The following is a 16532-nucleotide window of genomic DNA, read 5'->3' as shown; positions in this document are numbered from 1 at the left end:
CCCCACATACCCCAGATTAATCGTCCTTTTATGCTGCTACTCTGATGTGCAGGGGCCAGAAAAGGGGCAGAGTAGCTCCAGGGAGAATTCTTCCAGTGTAGAAGCAGTATAGAACTGGTGTGTATGCCTCCTCTACATTGTGCCCCACTTGTAGGGACATTTCAGAGACTTGTGTGAATTATGGGAGGAGTGACTGGAACCCTCGGACAATTCTGGTCTATACTGCAGAGAAGTCTGTGGGTAACCTGTGATGTGAGGTTGCCATAAATTATTAGAGTAGCCTAGAGCGTCTTCTCTAACTGACTCTGAAGGCCACACAGGCTCTGAGGCCAGCCAAAAATTAGTGATGCAAAAAGTGTCTTAAAATGATCTTTCCTACCTGATCTGCTCAGGTTGTGCCTTGTGTGTGGCATTTCTGTGGAGAGGTGCAGCGTAGAATTTTCCCCGTCGGCTGTATTTCCAGTTCTGCCAGAAGTGACCTTGTGCAGCCTTTCATGTACTCCATCTGTAAAATGGGAATAATACTACCAGCTCTGCTGCTTAATATTTAAAGACATGTATGGAAATAGCCTTAAAGACAAGACCTTACACATGACTTTGTCAAAGTAGATCCATTTTAAGGCCAAACAACTTTGACAGTTTGCCTTTAATGGTATTGTTTACCAACGTGTATGCAGGAGAGCATTTCTAATTTTAATTGGGAAATTATCAAGAAAAGTTAAATATTTATCCCATTGGAGAGGAGTCTTTTTTGTTCAAGTATTTATATGTGAGTTGTATATATGGATAAAGCACACTGTGGTTCAAATCCAGCAAAGATATAGCATGTGCTTAAACACTCATTAATGTGATTAAGAGCATGTCTACACTTACTGGGGATTGATGCTGCAGCGATCGATGCACCAGGGGTCGATGTAGTGGGTCTAGTGAAGACCTGCTAAATCGACTGCAGATCGCTCTCCTGTCGACTCCAGTCCTCCATCGGAACGAGAAGCATAAGGTAAGTCGACGGGAGTGTGTCTCGTGCAACCCAGCGTAGCGTAGACACTGCAGTAAGTCGACCTAAGCTATTCACGTAGCTGGAGTTTCGTAACTTAGGTCGATTTATCCCCATAATGTAGACAAGGCCTAAGATTACTCATGTGCTTAAGGTTAAGCACATGCCTAAATCTTTGCAGTAGCAGGGCCTGGATTTATAAAAGACTGCACCATCAGATTGAATCCATTTTAAACTAACGATCAGAAACGTATGAACTCAGACAATCGTTTTTTTCAAGATGTAGGCACACACAGTATATTTTTATTTTTTCCAATTTGGTGACTTGTTGCAACTAAATGTATACTTAGGAAGTTGAAATGTAAATGTAAGCTATTTTAATTGTAGTTTGCCTTAAACCTAATGGAGATGAGTATACTAATTGCTATAGTTTATGCATAAACTTCTGTTTGGACAGATTTTTCTTTTTTAAATTAAACAGCCTTTGTTTCCTGATTACACCCAAGTGGAGAATGCTACAAAAATATTTATACTATTATATTAAACATGTTCTTAACTTCTGTTTAAATTGTTGCTTTTAAACTTTTTGCAGCTAGAACTAACCAGATTTAGGTGAGTTAGTTTTGGATGACATTGTCCTGTCTGGGAGTGGATGTTTCGTGTGAAGTTACTATAATTTGAGCTAATGTGTTTTTGTTTCTAATGTTACATGTAAGAAAACAGCAAGTTGGATCTAATTTTATTTAATCATATTCTTTCAAGTTAGAACTAGTCTTAATGTTTTTAAAACTTCCTACAGATGTGTTTTTCCTTTGCATTATGCAGGCTTTGCTAGCATTGGGCATCAGTCAGTCTGCAAGGACACCAGACCCTAGTCATCCGTAAGGCCATTGTCTTTATTGAATTTATCTTGTGGAATAAATAATTGCTTTTCAATAATTAAATATGGGCTTAAAATCTTTTATTTCTTGTGTGCAACCCTGTTTTTATTTAAAGGATCTGTTGTTTCTGAATAGATGAACCATAGTTTTTCTTTTTTGTTCCACCATATTAATCCAGACAACTTGAATTATTTTAAGTAAAATGGTGGTACTCGTATGTATATCCAGTGTTTTCATTTTTTCTAAACTGAAATGAGTAACTTCCAGTTTTACAGTAGAAATAATAAGAAAAATGTGGGTTCCTACCAAATTTCAAGAGTTGTAAATGGTCATGAGTTGGCATGTTGTTTTGACATTGTAAGCTACGAAACTTGTATTTCATTTTCATTGCTATTAGGAAGATACATTTTTATGGGCCCTACCACCTTTTCCACTAGATAGCTGTACAGTATGCTGTTCATACACCTCTACCCCAATATAACGCTGTCCTCGGGAGCCAAAAAATCTTACCGCGTTATAGGTGAAACCGTGTTATCTCGAACTTGCTTTGACTGCCGGAGTGCGCAGCCTCGCCTCCCCGGAGCACTACTTTACCGCGTTATATCGGGTCGCGTTATATCAGGGTAGAGGTGTACTTCTGATTTTTTTCCTGCATGGGTGGCAGGATTTGGGCAATAGTAATGAGACTGCCTTTCCCTCTTCCCAAAAGACACTATTTTTAGGAAGGAAACCCTTTGTTGAGATGGTAACAAGAAGTTCTTGCTATAAACACACTAGTTTTAATTTTTATACTAATAAGGGATTTAAGGTTATGTTCTTACTTCTTCGTAAATTTTAAAGTAGTCTTACTGATATACTGTGGTTCCAACCTAAATTTCAGGTTCTTTTCACCTCTGAGGGCCATCTAGTTACCCTCCTGGATAGTAGTTAAAATGTTCTGTCTTCTTTGGGTTCACAAAGTCAGGCAAGCTTTTCTTCTATTAAGAATCTGAGGTAGCTTCAACTAAGGGCATGGCTACACTTGTGAGTCAGAGCGCATTAAAGCAGCCCTGGGCCCCCTAGCTCACTACCCATCCACACTGGCAAGGCACGTAGAGCGCTCTGACTCCAGGGCTAGAGCGCTCCTGGTACTCCACCTCAGCGAGAAGATTAAAGCTTGGTGCGCCTTGGCTGAAACACCTGGGCGTCAGTGTGAATGAGGTGTTGCATTACTGCACTCTAATCAGCCTCTGGAAACGTCCCATAATCCCCTTAAGTCAAGTGGCCACTCTTGTCATTGTTTTGGAATCGCTGCAGGAATGTGGATATGCCCTTTGAAAGCTCCATTTCTGACAGCAGCCATTACTGTGGAATGGTGTGTGTGAGAGAGCGAGGCGGGGGCGGGGGGGGGGAGGGGTCTGCTGCTGTCTGAATTTACAAGACAGCATGCTGACATGCTCTCAGCCCCCCAAAAACCCACTCTCTCCCCCACATACACACAACACACTCCCTGTCACGCTCCACCCCACAGCACCATTTGAAAAGCACGTTGCAGCCACTTGCATGCTGGGATAGCTACCACAATGCACTGCTCTCTGTGGCCGTTGCAAGAGCTGCTAATGTGGCCACGCCAGTGCGCTTGCAGCTGTCAGTGTGGACAGATTGCAGCGCTTTCCCTACTGCGCTTTACGAAGGCTGTTTTAACTCAAAGCGCTCTACATCTGCAAGTGTAGCCATGCCCTAAGGCTTCTGATTTATGTTTGTTTACCAGATTCAGCCTTCTCAGAATAGGATCTTTTTTTATCAGGGTCTCCTTCCCTTCTCAGTCTTCCCCTTTCCCTCAAATTATGCCCTTCACCTGCACCATCATCTCTTTTGCAATGCTGCTAATCAGGAGTGGCATTTAACACAATGATGTATTATTAAGATGCCATTTTAATTTTACCAAAAATATTTAAACCTGCAAACATTGGGGATTTGCAGTCAGCTGAACTGTTAATTTTTACGCTATTAATTTAAAGGAAATGAAATTTGTAGACTGACTGCACATGAAGATTTCAATTAGAAGCAGCATTGCAAGGCAGTGTATATATTAGCCCATTCATTAAACACCTGAATGAATAAAAAAAAATTCATTTCATTAATATAGCCATGGTACATAATATTAAAGTAATACAACTAAATCTAAATAGCCTGTGTGGAGAAGGGATTAGAAAAAATCTAAATTAAATACATCTACATTGTTTTATATATATTTTTAAGAAACTGGATGTCCTTTTCCATCAGTATTTTCTTGGATTAAATTTGATTTTAGCAACTATGTTTTAATTCGCTGTCAGGAGCTCTAGTTTATAATTTATGATCAAGCATCTGAATATATTTTTAAAGCGGGCATTTTTTCCTAAACCACTTCTTGTTTTTACACAGGTATGGCTTCACAAATATGCGCTATATTGCCTCCCTAATTAGTGGGGTCGGCATTTTCATGATGGGTGCAGGACTTTCCTGGTATCATGGAATCATAGGTTTACTTCATCCTCAGCCCATGGAATCTCTTCTTTGGGTAAGTCCAATCTTTTTCTATTGGGTTTTTAAACTATGGGTAGTGGGAATGGTTTAATGTAATGAAACCTCAGTATCTGAAATACCTAGACACCCTGAAACAAAAAGTTTGAATCCTAGTAGGGTTAACCAAGCCGTCTGAGGTAGTATGTAGGGTGGAACTCAGTGTATCTGCGTGAGGTTATTTAAACCAATTTCCTCTCTGCTTTGCATTGACACTGATACTTTAGTCCGTTTTTTAAGAATATGGGGTTGTCCTGGTGTCCTTAGCCAAAATTTTCCCTCTCTCTTCTTATACTGGGTAGTGCATTATAATTTGGTTGGTGGTTCAGTCTTCTGTCTGCCACCTAGAGATGGCTGCATTGCAGTTGTAGGTAAAGTGATTCTTGTATGTAAAGTTCTTATGGAGATTTTGGGATGAAAGGTTCTATATAAATGTGAAACTGTATACATTCAAAATAAAATACTAGTGTTTTTTTTATACTTACAGGCTTATTGTATCTTAGCAGGATCACTGGTGTCTGAAGGAGGTATGCAGTATCATGAAATATTTGTGTTGCTTTATTCTTAAGCTGATAATGCAGGCTCAGCAATCTGTGGTGATAGTTTATTAAGCTTTTGCTTACAGAACTGCAAAATTTTGAGCTCTGTTATTCACAATTGCATTGATGTTTGATATCCAGGAAAACTTTTTCATTGCTTTTAATTTACTTGTGTGTTCTATTTAATCTTCTGCTTCAGGCTAAGGAAGGAAACTAATATTAGACTAAAAGGGGTAAAAAAACAAGGGTGATGTCATGCTAGGAGTCTACTACAGGCCACCTAACCAAGTGGAAGAGGTGGATGAGGCTTTTTTTAAACAACTAACAAAATCATCCAAAGCCCAAGATTTGGTGGTGATGGGGGACTTCAGCTATCCAGATATATGTTGGGAAAATAACACAGTGGGGCACAGACTATCCAATAAGTTCTTGGACTGCATTGCAGACAACTTTTTATTTCAGAAGGTTGAAAAAGCTACTGGGGGGAAGCTGTTCTAGATTTGATTTTAACAAATAGGGAGGAACTCGTTGAGAATTTGAAAGTGGAAGGCAGCTTGGGTGAAAGTGATCATGAAATCATAGAGTTCACAATTCTAAGGGAGGGTAGAAGGGAGTACAGCAAAATAGAGACAATGGATTTCAGGAAGGCGGATTTTAGTAAGCTCAGAGAGCTGATAGGTGTAAGGTCCCATGGGAATCAAGGCTGAGGGGAAAAACAACGGAGGAGAGTTGGCAATTTTTCAAAGGGACATTATTAAGGGCCCAAAAGCAAGCTATTCTGCTGGGTAGGAAAGATAGAAAATGTGGCAAAAGACCACCTTGGTTTAACCACGAGATCTTGCATGATCTAAAAAATAAAAAGGAGCCATATAAAAAATGGAAACTAGGACAAATTACAAAGGATGAATATAGGCAAACAACACAGGAATGCAGGGGCAAGATTAGAAAGGCAAAGGCACAAAATGAGCTCAAACTAGCTACAGGAATAAAGGGAAACAAGAAGACTTTTTATCAATACATTAGAAGCCAGAGGAAGACCAAGGACAGGGTAGGCCCACTGCTCAGTGAGGAGGAAGAAACAGTAACAGGAAACTTGGAAATGGCAGAGATGCTTAATGACTTCTTTGTTTCGGTCTTCACCGAGAAGTCTGAAGGAATGCCTAACATAGTGAATACTAATGGGAAGGGGGTAGGTTTAGAAGCTAAAATAAAAAAAGAACAAGTTAAAAATCACTTTTAGAAAAGTTAGATGCCTGCAAGTCACCAGGGCCTGATGAAATGCATCCTAGAATACTCAAGGAGCTAATAGAGGAGGTATTTGAGCCTCTAGCTATTATCTTTGGAAAATCATGGGAGACAGAGATTCCAGAAGACTGGAAAAGGGCAAATATAGTGCCCATCTGTAAAAAGGGAAATAAAATCAACCCAGGCAACTACAGGCCAGTTAGTTTAACTTCTGTGCCAGGGAAGATAATGGAGCAAGTAATTAAAGAAATCATCTGCAAACACTTGGAAGGTGGTAAAGTGATAGGGAATAGCCAGCATGGATTTGTAAAGAACAAATCATGTCAAACCAATCTGATAGCTTTCTTTGATAGGATAAGGAGTCTTGTGGATGAGGGAGAAGCGGTGGATGTGGTATACCTAGCCTTTAGTAACGCATTTGATACGGTCTTGCATGATATTATCAATAAACTAGGCAAATACAACTTACATGGGGCTACTGTAAGGTGGGTGCATAACTGGCTGGATAACCGTACTCAGAGGGTAGTTATTAATGGTTCCCAATCCTGCTGGAAAGGTATAACAAGTGGGGATCCGCAGGGGTCTGTTTTGGTACCAGCTCTGTTCAATATCTTCATCAACGACTTAGATATTGGCATAGAATGTACACTTATTAAGTTTGCAGATGATACCAAACTGGGAGGGATTGCAACTGCTTTGGAGGACAGGGTCATAATTCAAAATGATCTGGACAAATTGGAGAAATGGTCTGAGGTAAACAGGATGAAGTTTAATAAAGACAAATGCAAAGTGCTCCACTTAGGAAGGAACAATCAGTTTCACACATACAGAATGGGAAGAGACTGTCTAGGAAGGAGTACGGCAGAAAGGGATCTAGGGGTTATAGTGGACCACAAGCTAAATCTGAGTCAACAGTGTTGCAAAAAAAGCAAACATGATACTGAGATGCATTAACAGGTGTGTTGCGAGCGAGACACGAGAAGTCATAGACACGAGTCTTTTCCGGTCTACTCTGCGCTGGTTAGGCCTCAACTGGAGTATTGTGTCCAGTTCTGGGCACCGCATTTCAAGAAAGATGTGGAGAAATTGGAGAGGGTTCAGAGAAGAGCAACAAGAATTAATTAATGGAGATATCCCATCTCCTAGAACTGGAAGGGACCTTGAAAGATCATTGAGTCCAGCCCCCAGCCTTCACTAGCAGGACCAAGTACAGATTTTGCCTCAGATCCCTAAGTGGCCCCCTCAAGGATTGAACTCTCAACCCTGGGTTTAGCAGGCCAATGCTCAAACCACTGAGCTATCCCTCCCCCCGCCCCCATGATTAAAGGTCCTGAGAACATGACCTATGAAGGAAGGCTGAAAGAATTGGGTTTGTTTAGTTTGGAAGAGAGAAGACTGAGAGGGGACATGATAGCAGTTTTCAGGTATCTAAAACGGTGTCATAAGGAGGAGGGAGTAAATTTGTTCATCTTAGCCTCTAAGGATAGAACAAGAAGCAATGGACATAAACTGCAGCAAGGGAGGTTTAGGTTCGACATTAGGAAAAAGTTCCTAACTGTCAGGGTGGTTAAACACTGGAATAAATTGCCTAGGGAGGTTGTGGAATCTCCATCTCTGGAGATATTTAAGAGTAGGTTAGATAAATATCTATCAGGGATGGTCTAGACAGTATTTGGTCTTGCCATGAGGGCAGGGGACTGGACTCGATGACCTCTCGAGGTCCCTTCTAATCCTAGAATCTATGAATCATGTGGGGTGTGTGTGTGTATTCTAGATCTATATTCATCTTATAGGATGTGAACAATACATATAAGAATGTCTGGCACATAATCTGAAAGAGTGTGTAGCAAGCCTTTTGCCATTATGTCACAGTAGTATTCATCAGTGGGTTGGCTTGTATGTAGAGAAGAGTGCATGGGTAGGGCTTCTCTTTATGAATTGCCACTGCTCACAATACTGATTGTCACCAGGAAAGTTTTTTGGCCATCACATGTAATAGTATATTGATGTTTTGTTTAATAGAACTATTGTTTTGGGGTATTATGTGCTGTGTAGATACAAGATTAGAATTCTTGAAATATTTATACTTTCTCACATTTGAAATTCAGAATATTACAATTTTCTTTGTATTTGTAGGAAGAAGTTATTGTACTCTGTATGTGTAAAACTTGTTTATCCCTGTACTTTATGGGTCTGATCTACTAAAGAAATTTGTTGCTGGTATGGCGGGTAGGAGCACTGTAATTAGTTTGCTATGATATGAGCAAGAGTTTCTTCCCCCCTTCCTATAGTAGAAAGTTGGTCACTTTGCCTTTAACCATTTTCAGCAACAATATTACTTTTATTTCAGCTACCCTTCTTGTTGCTATAAATGAAATTCGAAGGAGTTCCCGGGCAAAGGGTCTGTCATTTTATCAATATGGTATGTGTCGTTATTTAAAAGAGGATTTATTACCTGAATTTGCATACAAATAAGAACAGTATAATTAGCTGTTTCTCTTGTTTTACATGAGTCTTATGATTATGAATGCTAGTAACAAGTATATTTTACAAATTGGGTGAAAACCTGTTGCCTTATTTAATAAAACTTAGACACTTGAGTACTAAAGTTGTTGCATTTCACAGAATTAATTTCCCATTAGTTTTACACATCTTCTGGGCAAGTTTCTGTAATTGGTGTACACTGTATTACATGCTTCAGAGTGGTAGCTGTGTTAGTCTGCATCCCCATCCTTTCATGTATTTATACCTGCTCCTGTATTTTTCACTCCATGCATCTGATGAAGTGGGTTCTAGCCCACGAAAGCTTATGCCCAAATAAATTTGTTAGTCTCTAAGGTGCCACAAGGACTCCTTGTTGTTTTTACTGTGTTATATGTATTTATGAACACTTACAGAAGAGTTTAGTTATAAAGTATAGGTTTTTATGTATGTATACATTTATCATCTTTTACATTATTAGAATTAGAACTGTTTACAAAACTCTGTGAATGATGTAACAAAGCTAAGATTTCAACATTAGTGTAATTTTTATTAAATATTCAGTCAGGCTGAGTCGTGATCCCAGTACAAATGTGGTGTTGTTGGAGGATGCTGCAGCAGTTTTGGGTGTGACGTTAGCTGCTACTTGCATGGGTCTGACTTCTTTAACAGGTAAAACTCCATCTTAAATTGAGGCTGACTTGATTTGAGAGAATATCCTTGTGTTTTGTATGCATTGTAACACTATACCTTTTGACTCCCTTTGTTAATTGCTTTAAATGTATGAATCTTTTTCCTTTGGATTATGGGACTCTCCTCATCTCCCAATTCTACAAAGTCAGTTGATAAGAAAAGAAAAATTTCACTTTTGACGTCAACCATTTAAAATTTTTTAATCCATTGATTAGTTATTTATAAACTACACTATTGTATGATATCTGACTGGTGTTTGATAACTAAGGCTTCGATTTTTGTCATGGATTTTTTTTTTAAAATAAAGGGAGGGTTCGGTGCTTCTTTTTTTTTTTTTTTTTTTTTTTGTTTCTTGCCTGTGACTATGACTTTTACTAAATACATTCCTGACAAAATGGGGAAGGAGGAGGGTCCAGCACCCTGTCCCTCCCCCGCCAGCAGCAGCTGGGAGCTGCAGGGTCCCCATTGCCCGTGGAGCTGGAGCGGGGGGGGGGGAGGGGGAGATGTCCCCCACCACTGCTGGGGGAGTTGTGGGCGACCCCTTCCAGCAGCCGCTGAGCAGTTCCAGGGTCCCTCTGCCATGGCCAGGGGCATCTGGGAGCTGTGGGGAGGGCAGCTGCTCGTGGCCGCTGAGCAGCTCTGGGATCTTTCTGCCTGTGGCGGGGCGGAGGGGACCGGCTGCTTGCGGTGGCAGAGCAGCTGCAGGGGGGGGCCCTACCAGCAGTGGCAGCTGGGGCACACAGGGGTCCCTGTCGGCAGCCGGTCAGTAGTGGGGATCGCCTGCAGAGGCTAGGCTGCTACAGGGGTCCCCCACTGCTGGCTTCAGTAGATGTTACTGAGCATTTTTAGTTCATGTGAGCATGCTCAGTACACCCTAAGTAGCACATTCAGTCAGCAGTTTTTCACACTACAGGGCGGCTGGTCAGCTGTGGGGGGCCTCCAGTGTCACGGAAGTTGCAGAAGTCACGGATTCCGTGACTTCTGCCACCCCCGTGACTTAATTGTAGCCTTAATGATAGCACTATGTAAACTTCAGTTTATAATCTTGGTGGCACCACTCTGCATACATACATCCTGCAATAATGCTGTCTGTCTCTTTGACATTCAATTACATTTCATATTGCTTTAAAAAAGCTTGCATTAAAATCTGTCAGAACTGATGAATCTGAGTGATTTTCTAGCAGTATATTTTAATGAAAATCTCTCTGCCCCTTTGCAGATCTTTTGGAGGAAGCTTTTACTGTGGTGAGCTTCCACAGTTGTATATTACTCTCTAATCTGATTTCAAGTATATTGAGTTGAAGATATTTGAAATTAGGAGATATTTGAATGCCTTTTTTCAAACCCCTGTTATTGTTGAGATTATAGCTTGAAACAATTCTAATAATGCTATTGAAGGATCATATGGATTGGCCTTCCTATTCTGAAGACATGAGGGCTTGAGTCATTCACTATCTTACTCACTCCAGTAGTTGCATTGAAGCCAGTGGGACCACTTGCAGACTTTAAAGTTTGTATGACGGGTCATTTCCTTTGAACTGGATTCAAGTTAACCCAAGTTGTAGTTGAATCTTTTTATGAAAAGAGAATCTATCATAGTCAAATATGTAAATCACTTTCTCTCTAGTCTGGTTACATAAACTCATATCCTGGGAAGCCGCGCACAGCCTTGTTACTGGGCTGTGCACTGTTTTACTCTGCATGAAGGGAAGGTTTAGGGAGGAAATCCTATTCCCGTCCCCCAGGATGTAGCTTTGAAGTTATGACTTTAGCCCCAAAGATATATGGTAGCCCAAATACTCCCAATCTGCCAAAGTAGGTGAGGAAAACAGAATGATCTGTTTAACAGATTTTGTGGCCCCACATTAAGGGCTGCAGAACGAAGCTGTGTTAAGGAGTGTGTGCATTCTCTGCATCGTAGCTCTTGCTTCCCCACCATGCAAGAATCAGAGAGACTTGATAACTGTGAGATGAGGGTTATTTGCCCGTTAAAGGGTGTTGGTTTTTTGGAATTGACCTAGTAAGAACTGGATAAACATGGCACCTTTCTTTATAGGTCTTCACTAATTACTTGCCTCACAGCTTTATTTGCTTTACTTCATCTTTGACTCCTCTATAAAATGTTTTGTGATACTTTGCATATTTTTACATCGTATCCTAAATATAATGTTGCAGACAGAAAAATGAATATAAATACATGTATAACGTGCCCATTATGTAAGTACTGTAATGCATTCCAGGATGGATTTCTGCTACTGTCCTGTTTTATAGTATTACTTGCATGTTTTAAGGCAAATAAGAGAGATTCCTGTTTTTATAAAAAGATTGAGTAATGTTTTTCTCCCTCTTCTCCATCAAACTGATGGATCTTACTGCTAACTTGATATTTGTTCTTTTGAAGGCTTTACTCGTCACATAGAACAGAAAGTGTGTCAAGATTTTGGTTATGCTGATGGTATTTTTACTTGCATGATGCCCGTGCCCGGGAATCTGAGCGCCTAACAAAATAGTCTACAAATTCATAAGTCATAAGGAAGGGAGGGGTGGGGCATGGGGCTTCCAGGACCTGGGACAGGAAACATTTTACTTTAAATCTTCTATTTTCTTTATTCAGTTTTATTTTCTTAACCAGAAATAAAGACAGGGTTCCCAATACATACTCTAAAGAAACAGTAATTCCTGTGTAGTGATAACGTATTGTCTGCTTTTCAGTATTACAAAGGTTTTGTTTTTACACTTTTAGAAGTATTCTGTTAAATTAATTTCAACTTTTGTCTGTGTGTAGGCAACCCTTACTATGATAGCCTGGGATCTCTAGGCGTGGGAACTTTGTTGGGAGCTGTGTCAGCTTTTCTCATCTACACCAACACAGAAGCATTGCTGGGACGATCCATTAATCCTGAGCAATTACAGCGACTTACTGAGTTACTGGAGAGTGATCCTGTCGTTAGGTAAGATGAGGATCTTCATGATATAAAAGTCTCTTATCAAGCAGATCAAAAAGGCAGAAAACTAGTATTTGTCTGAGGGAAAATAGTTCAAGGGCATTTTAAGCCAAATTAAGTAATTGGAAACAAAGGAGCAGAGATACCTCTCTTGCATTGATTTTTCAGCCTGAATATGGCAGGATCAGGGTTTTGACAGAAACTTGGTTTGGTTTCCTGTGCTAAAAATTTTATTGACTGAATTGACAAACAGGAGAATTCAAGCTTAGCTGAAATAAAACCTTCAAATGTGTTTTGTGGTGCACTATACTATTAACTACAGCAGTTGGCACAAGAATTTTGAGTGAAAGGGACACAAATAAAATTAGTCACGTACTGTAAAGTCATATTTCCTTGCTCTTTCAGTATCTATCTTAAAATTCTGGTACTTTAATCGCTTTAATTTTTAATAAAATAGAAGCTGACCCTTGCTTTCAATATCCTTTACCCATGGCTATTTTTTCTCTGTGTATCAGTAGCTGGAATATTTATGGTGTTCATCTTTATGTATTACTGTCAGTTTTGGTCAACAAAAATAGATGTCAGTTTCAATTTCAAGTACTCCTGTAGTACAGTGCTGTATCATTTGGGTTGCAAACAACAAATTTGAATAATATGCCCCGTGAAGGTTGCTGTAACCACAGAGCGGTGGTTTTCAACTTTTTTTCATTTGTGGACCCCTAAAAAATTTCCCTAAAAAGACCCCATTGGAAATCTTAATCATAGTCTGTGGACCCCCAGGAGTGTGCAGACCACAGGTTGAAAACCACTGTCAGAGAGATCTGGGAACCCTATTTACAACACATCTCCCCCTGTCTAAGGTCCTGTCTGAAAATTCAAACGTCAGGTACTAACTCTGTAAAACATTTGTTAACCACACATTAATATGAGTGGTGGAGGATTTTTAACAGTACAGTTAAAAATCAGTTGTGTGGCAGTTAGAGAGCTAGCAGCACCTTTGACCCCTTTCTGGTCTCTGAGTGTACCCTCCCCACATTAAATATTAAACCTCTTGGCTTTACCTGTCCTGAGATGGAATCCTGCAATTTCCCCCACTCTTAGACTGGGTCTCTGTGAGCCAATTGTGATTTCTCAGCAGGTCTCACAGGACTCAGCACCTCTAAGTCTTACCTTTGGGAGCTGTAGCTAGTGGTTAATATGATGAAAAGAGAGGTTTCTTAAAACAAAGTATTGTTTAATCTTATCCGTAAGAACACCGCAAAGCATAGGAGAAAAAGGATTTTAACACAATAAACAGTCCACACCTATATCTTTCTTCCCCAAGACTTACTATCCCCCGGAAGCTTAGGAGGGCTCCACTGCTTCAGGCACCCTTCACAGGGCCAGTCTGTGTTTCTGTTAGCTTATTCTTCTGCAAACAGCTCACTGGCAACTGCCTCACCTTCTCTCTCTCTCTCTCTTTTCCTCCTCCTCCTCCTCTTTTCCCCCCTTGTAATTACTCAGAGTTCTATGCCAGAAGGGACCATTAGATCATCTAGTCTGACTACCTGTATATGGGGGGAGGGATAGCTCAGTGGTTTGAGCATTGGCCTGCTAAACCCAGGCTTGTGAGTTCAATCCTTGAGGGGGCCACTTAGGGATCTGGGGCAAAATCAGTACTTGGTCCTGCTAGTGAAGGCAGGGGGCTGGACTCAATGACCTTTCAAGGTCCCGTCCAGTTCTAGGAGATAGGATATCTCCATTAATTTATTATTTTATTTATTTATCACAGGCTACTAACTTTCACCCAGTGGCTCCTGCAGTAAGCCAAATAATTTATTTGACTAACATGTATCTCCCAGAAAGGCATTCAGTCTCAATTTGAAGACTTCAAGAGATGGAGAATCTACCCCTTCTCTTGGTACAGTAGTTAATTACCCTCACTGTTTTTTGTTCGTTTGTTTAAAGGTGCCTAATTTCTAATATGAATTTGTCTGGTTTCAGCTTCCAGCCGTTGTTTTTTTTGCTTTAGTTTAAAGAGCCCTTTAGTACTCAGTATTTTCCTCCCGGTAAAGATGCTTATACACTGTAATCAAGCTACCAACTCTCCATCTTCATCTTGGTTGAGCTCTTTAAGTCTCTCACTGTAAGCTATTTTCTCCAGCCCTCAAATTGTTTTTGTGCATCCTCTACCTACTTGAGGCCCTCATCATCCTTTTTAAAATGTTGACACCACAACTGTCAGCAGTATTCCAGTATCGGTCTCACCAATGTCATAGGCAGAGGTAAAATCACCTCCCTACTAGTACTTGCTACTCCCTGTTCATACATCCAAATATTGCATTAGCCCTTTTTGCCGCAGCATCACACTGAGAGCTCATGTTGAGTTGCTTGTCCACTATGACCCCTAAGTCATGTTCAAAGTCACTGCTTTCCATGATACAGACCCCCATTCTGTAGGTATGGTCTGTGTTACTTGTTCCTAGATTTATAGCTTTGCAGCGGGCTGTATTAAAATGTTTTGTTTGAATGGGCTCAGGTGACCAAGCAATCCAGATCACTCTGTATGAATGCCCTGTCCTCAACATTATTTACCACTTACTTATTTAATCAGAATGTCATGTGGTACTAAGTCAAACACTTTATAAAAGTCTAAGCATTGTACATCTGTGAAATTACCTTTATCACCCAAACTGTTAATCTCCTAAGAGAATGAAATCAGGTATTTTTTTACAAGATTCATTTTTCATAAAACCACGTTGACTGGTGTTAATTATATTCTTAGCCTTTAATTCTTTATCAGTCTAATCCTGTAACATCTTTTTTATTATATTTCCTGGGATTAATGTCAGACAAATCAGCATATAGTTGTTACCCCATTTGTCTTTTTGAATATTGACACAACATTAGTACTTTTCTAGTCTTCTGGAATTTCCCCGGTATTCCAAGTCTTATTATAAATTAACATCAGCGGGCCAGAGATCTCTTCAGCCAACTCTTTTGAGAAATTTGAATGCAAGTCATTTGGGCCTGCTGACTTATAAATGTTTATACTAATGGATTTTATCTAACATAATTCTCTGTTACTAATTGCCTGGAAAGCACTTTCACATCCTCATGATTTGAGTACAATAACTTGCTTTCTTCTAAATATAAAACAAAAATATTTATTGAATTCTGCCTTTTCTGTATCAACAGTTTTATCGTCTCCATCAATAGGTTCCTAATACTTTAAAATCTCATTGTCCTTAGCCCTGTCGACCATGGGTTTGTCCCTGATGTTTTCAGGTTCCCTTATCAATTTTCTGCACTTCATAACTTCTGATTTATATTGATTGCTGTCTCTTTCCCCCCTTTGCCATTTGTTATATATTGAGTTTTTTATTTCTAATTGCGTCCTTCACTTTGCCACTGAACCAGATGGACTTGAGCGAAAGGTGGACTCTTTCCTGATTGTGGAATCATGGCTTTTTGGCCATATAATAAACTGTTCTTAAAAAAGTTCTCATCAATTTTGCTTATAATCTTCTTCATCTTTGGGAAATTAGCCCTTTTGAAACACTAAGTATATATATATTTCTGGCTGGGACTGTTCTCTGTCCATATTTAATGTAATCAGGTCATGTTCACCAATCTCTAGGCAACCACCAGCTTCCAGTCCAGTGATGAATTTTTATCCATCACAGTGAGGTCCAAAAAAGTTACCTCATGGGCACAATACCTCTTGTGTTAGAAAATTATCTGGCATTTTTAGAAACTCTAATGTTGGTACTACTGGCATGAGTTGTCCAGTATACCTCTTCCAAATAAATTTCCCGTAACAGAGTTTTTCTTTCCACACCTTTAAACAAGTGTTTAAGGAATAACTCATCCTGTTCTCTACTTTGATTCTGTGACACAGACTTTAATTAGCACGTTGATCTATATGCATTCAAAATTCTGCACTTTTGGGTTATCGGTAACTATAATACAGTGATGGTGTCGCTAATGTAGAGTACCCATCCCAAAACACCTTTTATCTACTCTGTCTCGTCTGAACAAGTTATAACCAGTGATTTTAGCATTCCTGTTAATGAATTGCCCCACCAGGTTTCAGTAAAGCTAGTTCTATCAAATTCCTTCTCATCAGTGAAACTTTCCAATTCTTCTTCCTTGTTACCCAGACTCCCAGCATTGGTATATACGCAGCTGAAAAATTATTTCTCTTTGCATTATTCATCACATCAAT

General features: G+C 39.8%; 1 protein-coding gene across 2 annotated transcripts in view; it reads left to right on the top strand.

Annotated features, from left to right (window-relative positions):
* The window catches only part of SLC30A9 (solute carrier family 30 member 9), a 64337-nt gene that overhangs the window by 28392 nt on the left and 19413 nt on the right, over positions 1–16532 (top strand). For both annotated transcript variants that reach the window (XM_029910624.1, XM_029910625.1), the window contains exons 9-14: positions 1823–1878; positions 4285–4420; positions 4910–4949; positions 8557–8628; positions 9252–9359; positions 12166–12331. In XM_029910624.1, the coding sequence (XP_029766484.1) occupies positions 1823–1878; positions 4285–4420; positions 4910–4949; positions 8557–8628; positions 9252–9359; positions 12166–12331 (578 nt within the window). The remainder of the gene's footprint in view (positions 1–1822; positions 1879–4284; positions 4421–4909; positions 4950–8556; positions 8629–9251; positions 9360–12165; positions 12332–16532) is intronic.

This window comes from Terrapene carolina, unplaced genomic scaffold (assembly GCF_002925995.2).
Source record: "Terrapene carolina triunguis isolate 2854851 unplaced genomic scaffold, T_m_triunguis-2.0 Scaffold66, whole genome shotgun sequence".
In the NCBI taxonomy this organism is placed as follows: domain Eukaryota; kingdom Metazoa; phylum Chordata; order Testudines; family Emydidae; genus Terrapene; species Terrapene triunguis.
The sequence above is the reverse complement of the archived record's forward strand: the minus strand, read 5'-3'. Positions and strand labels throughout refer to the sequence as shown.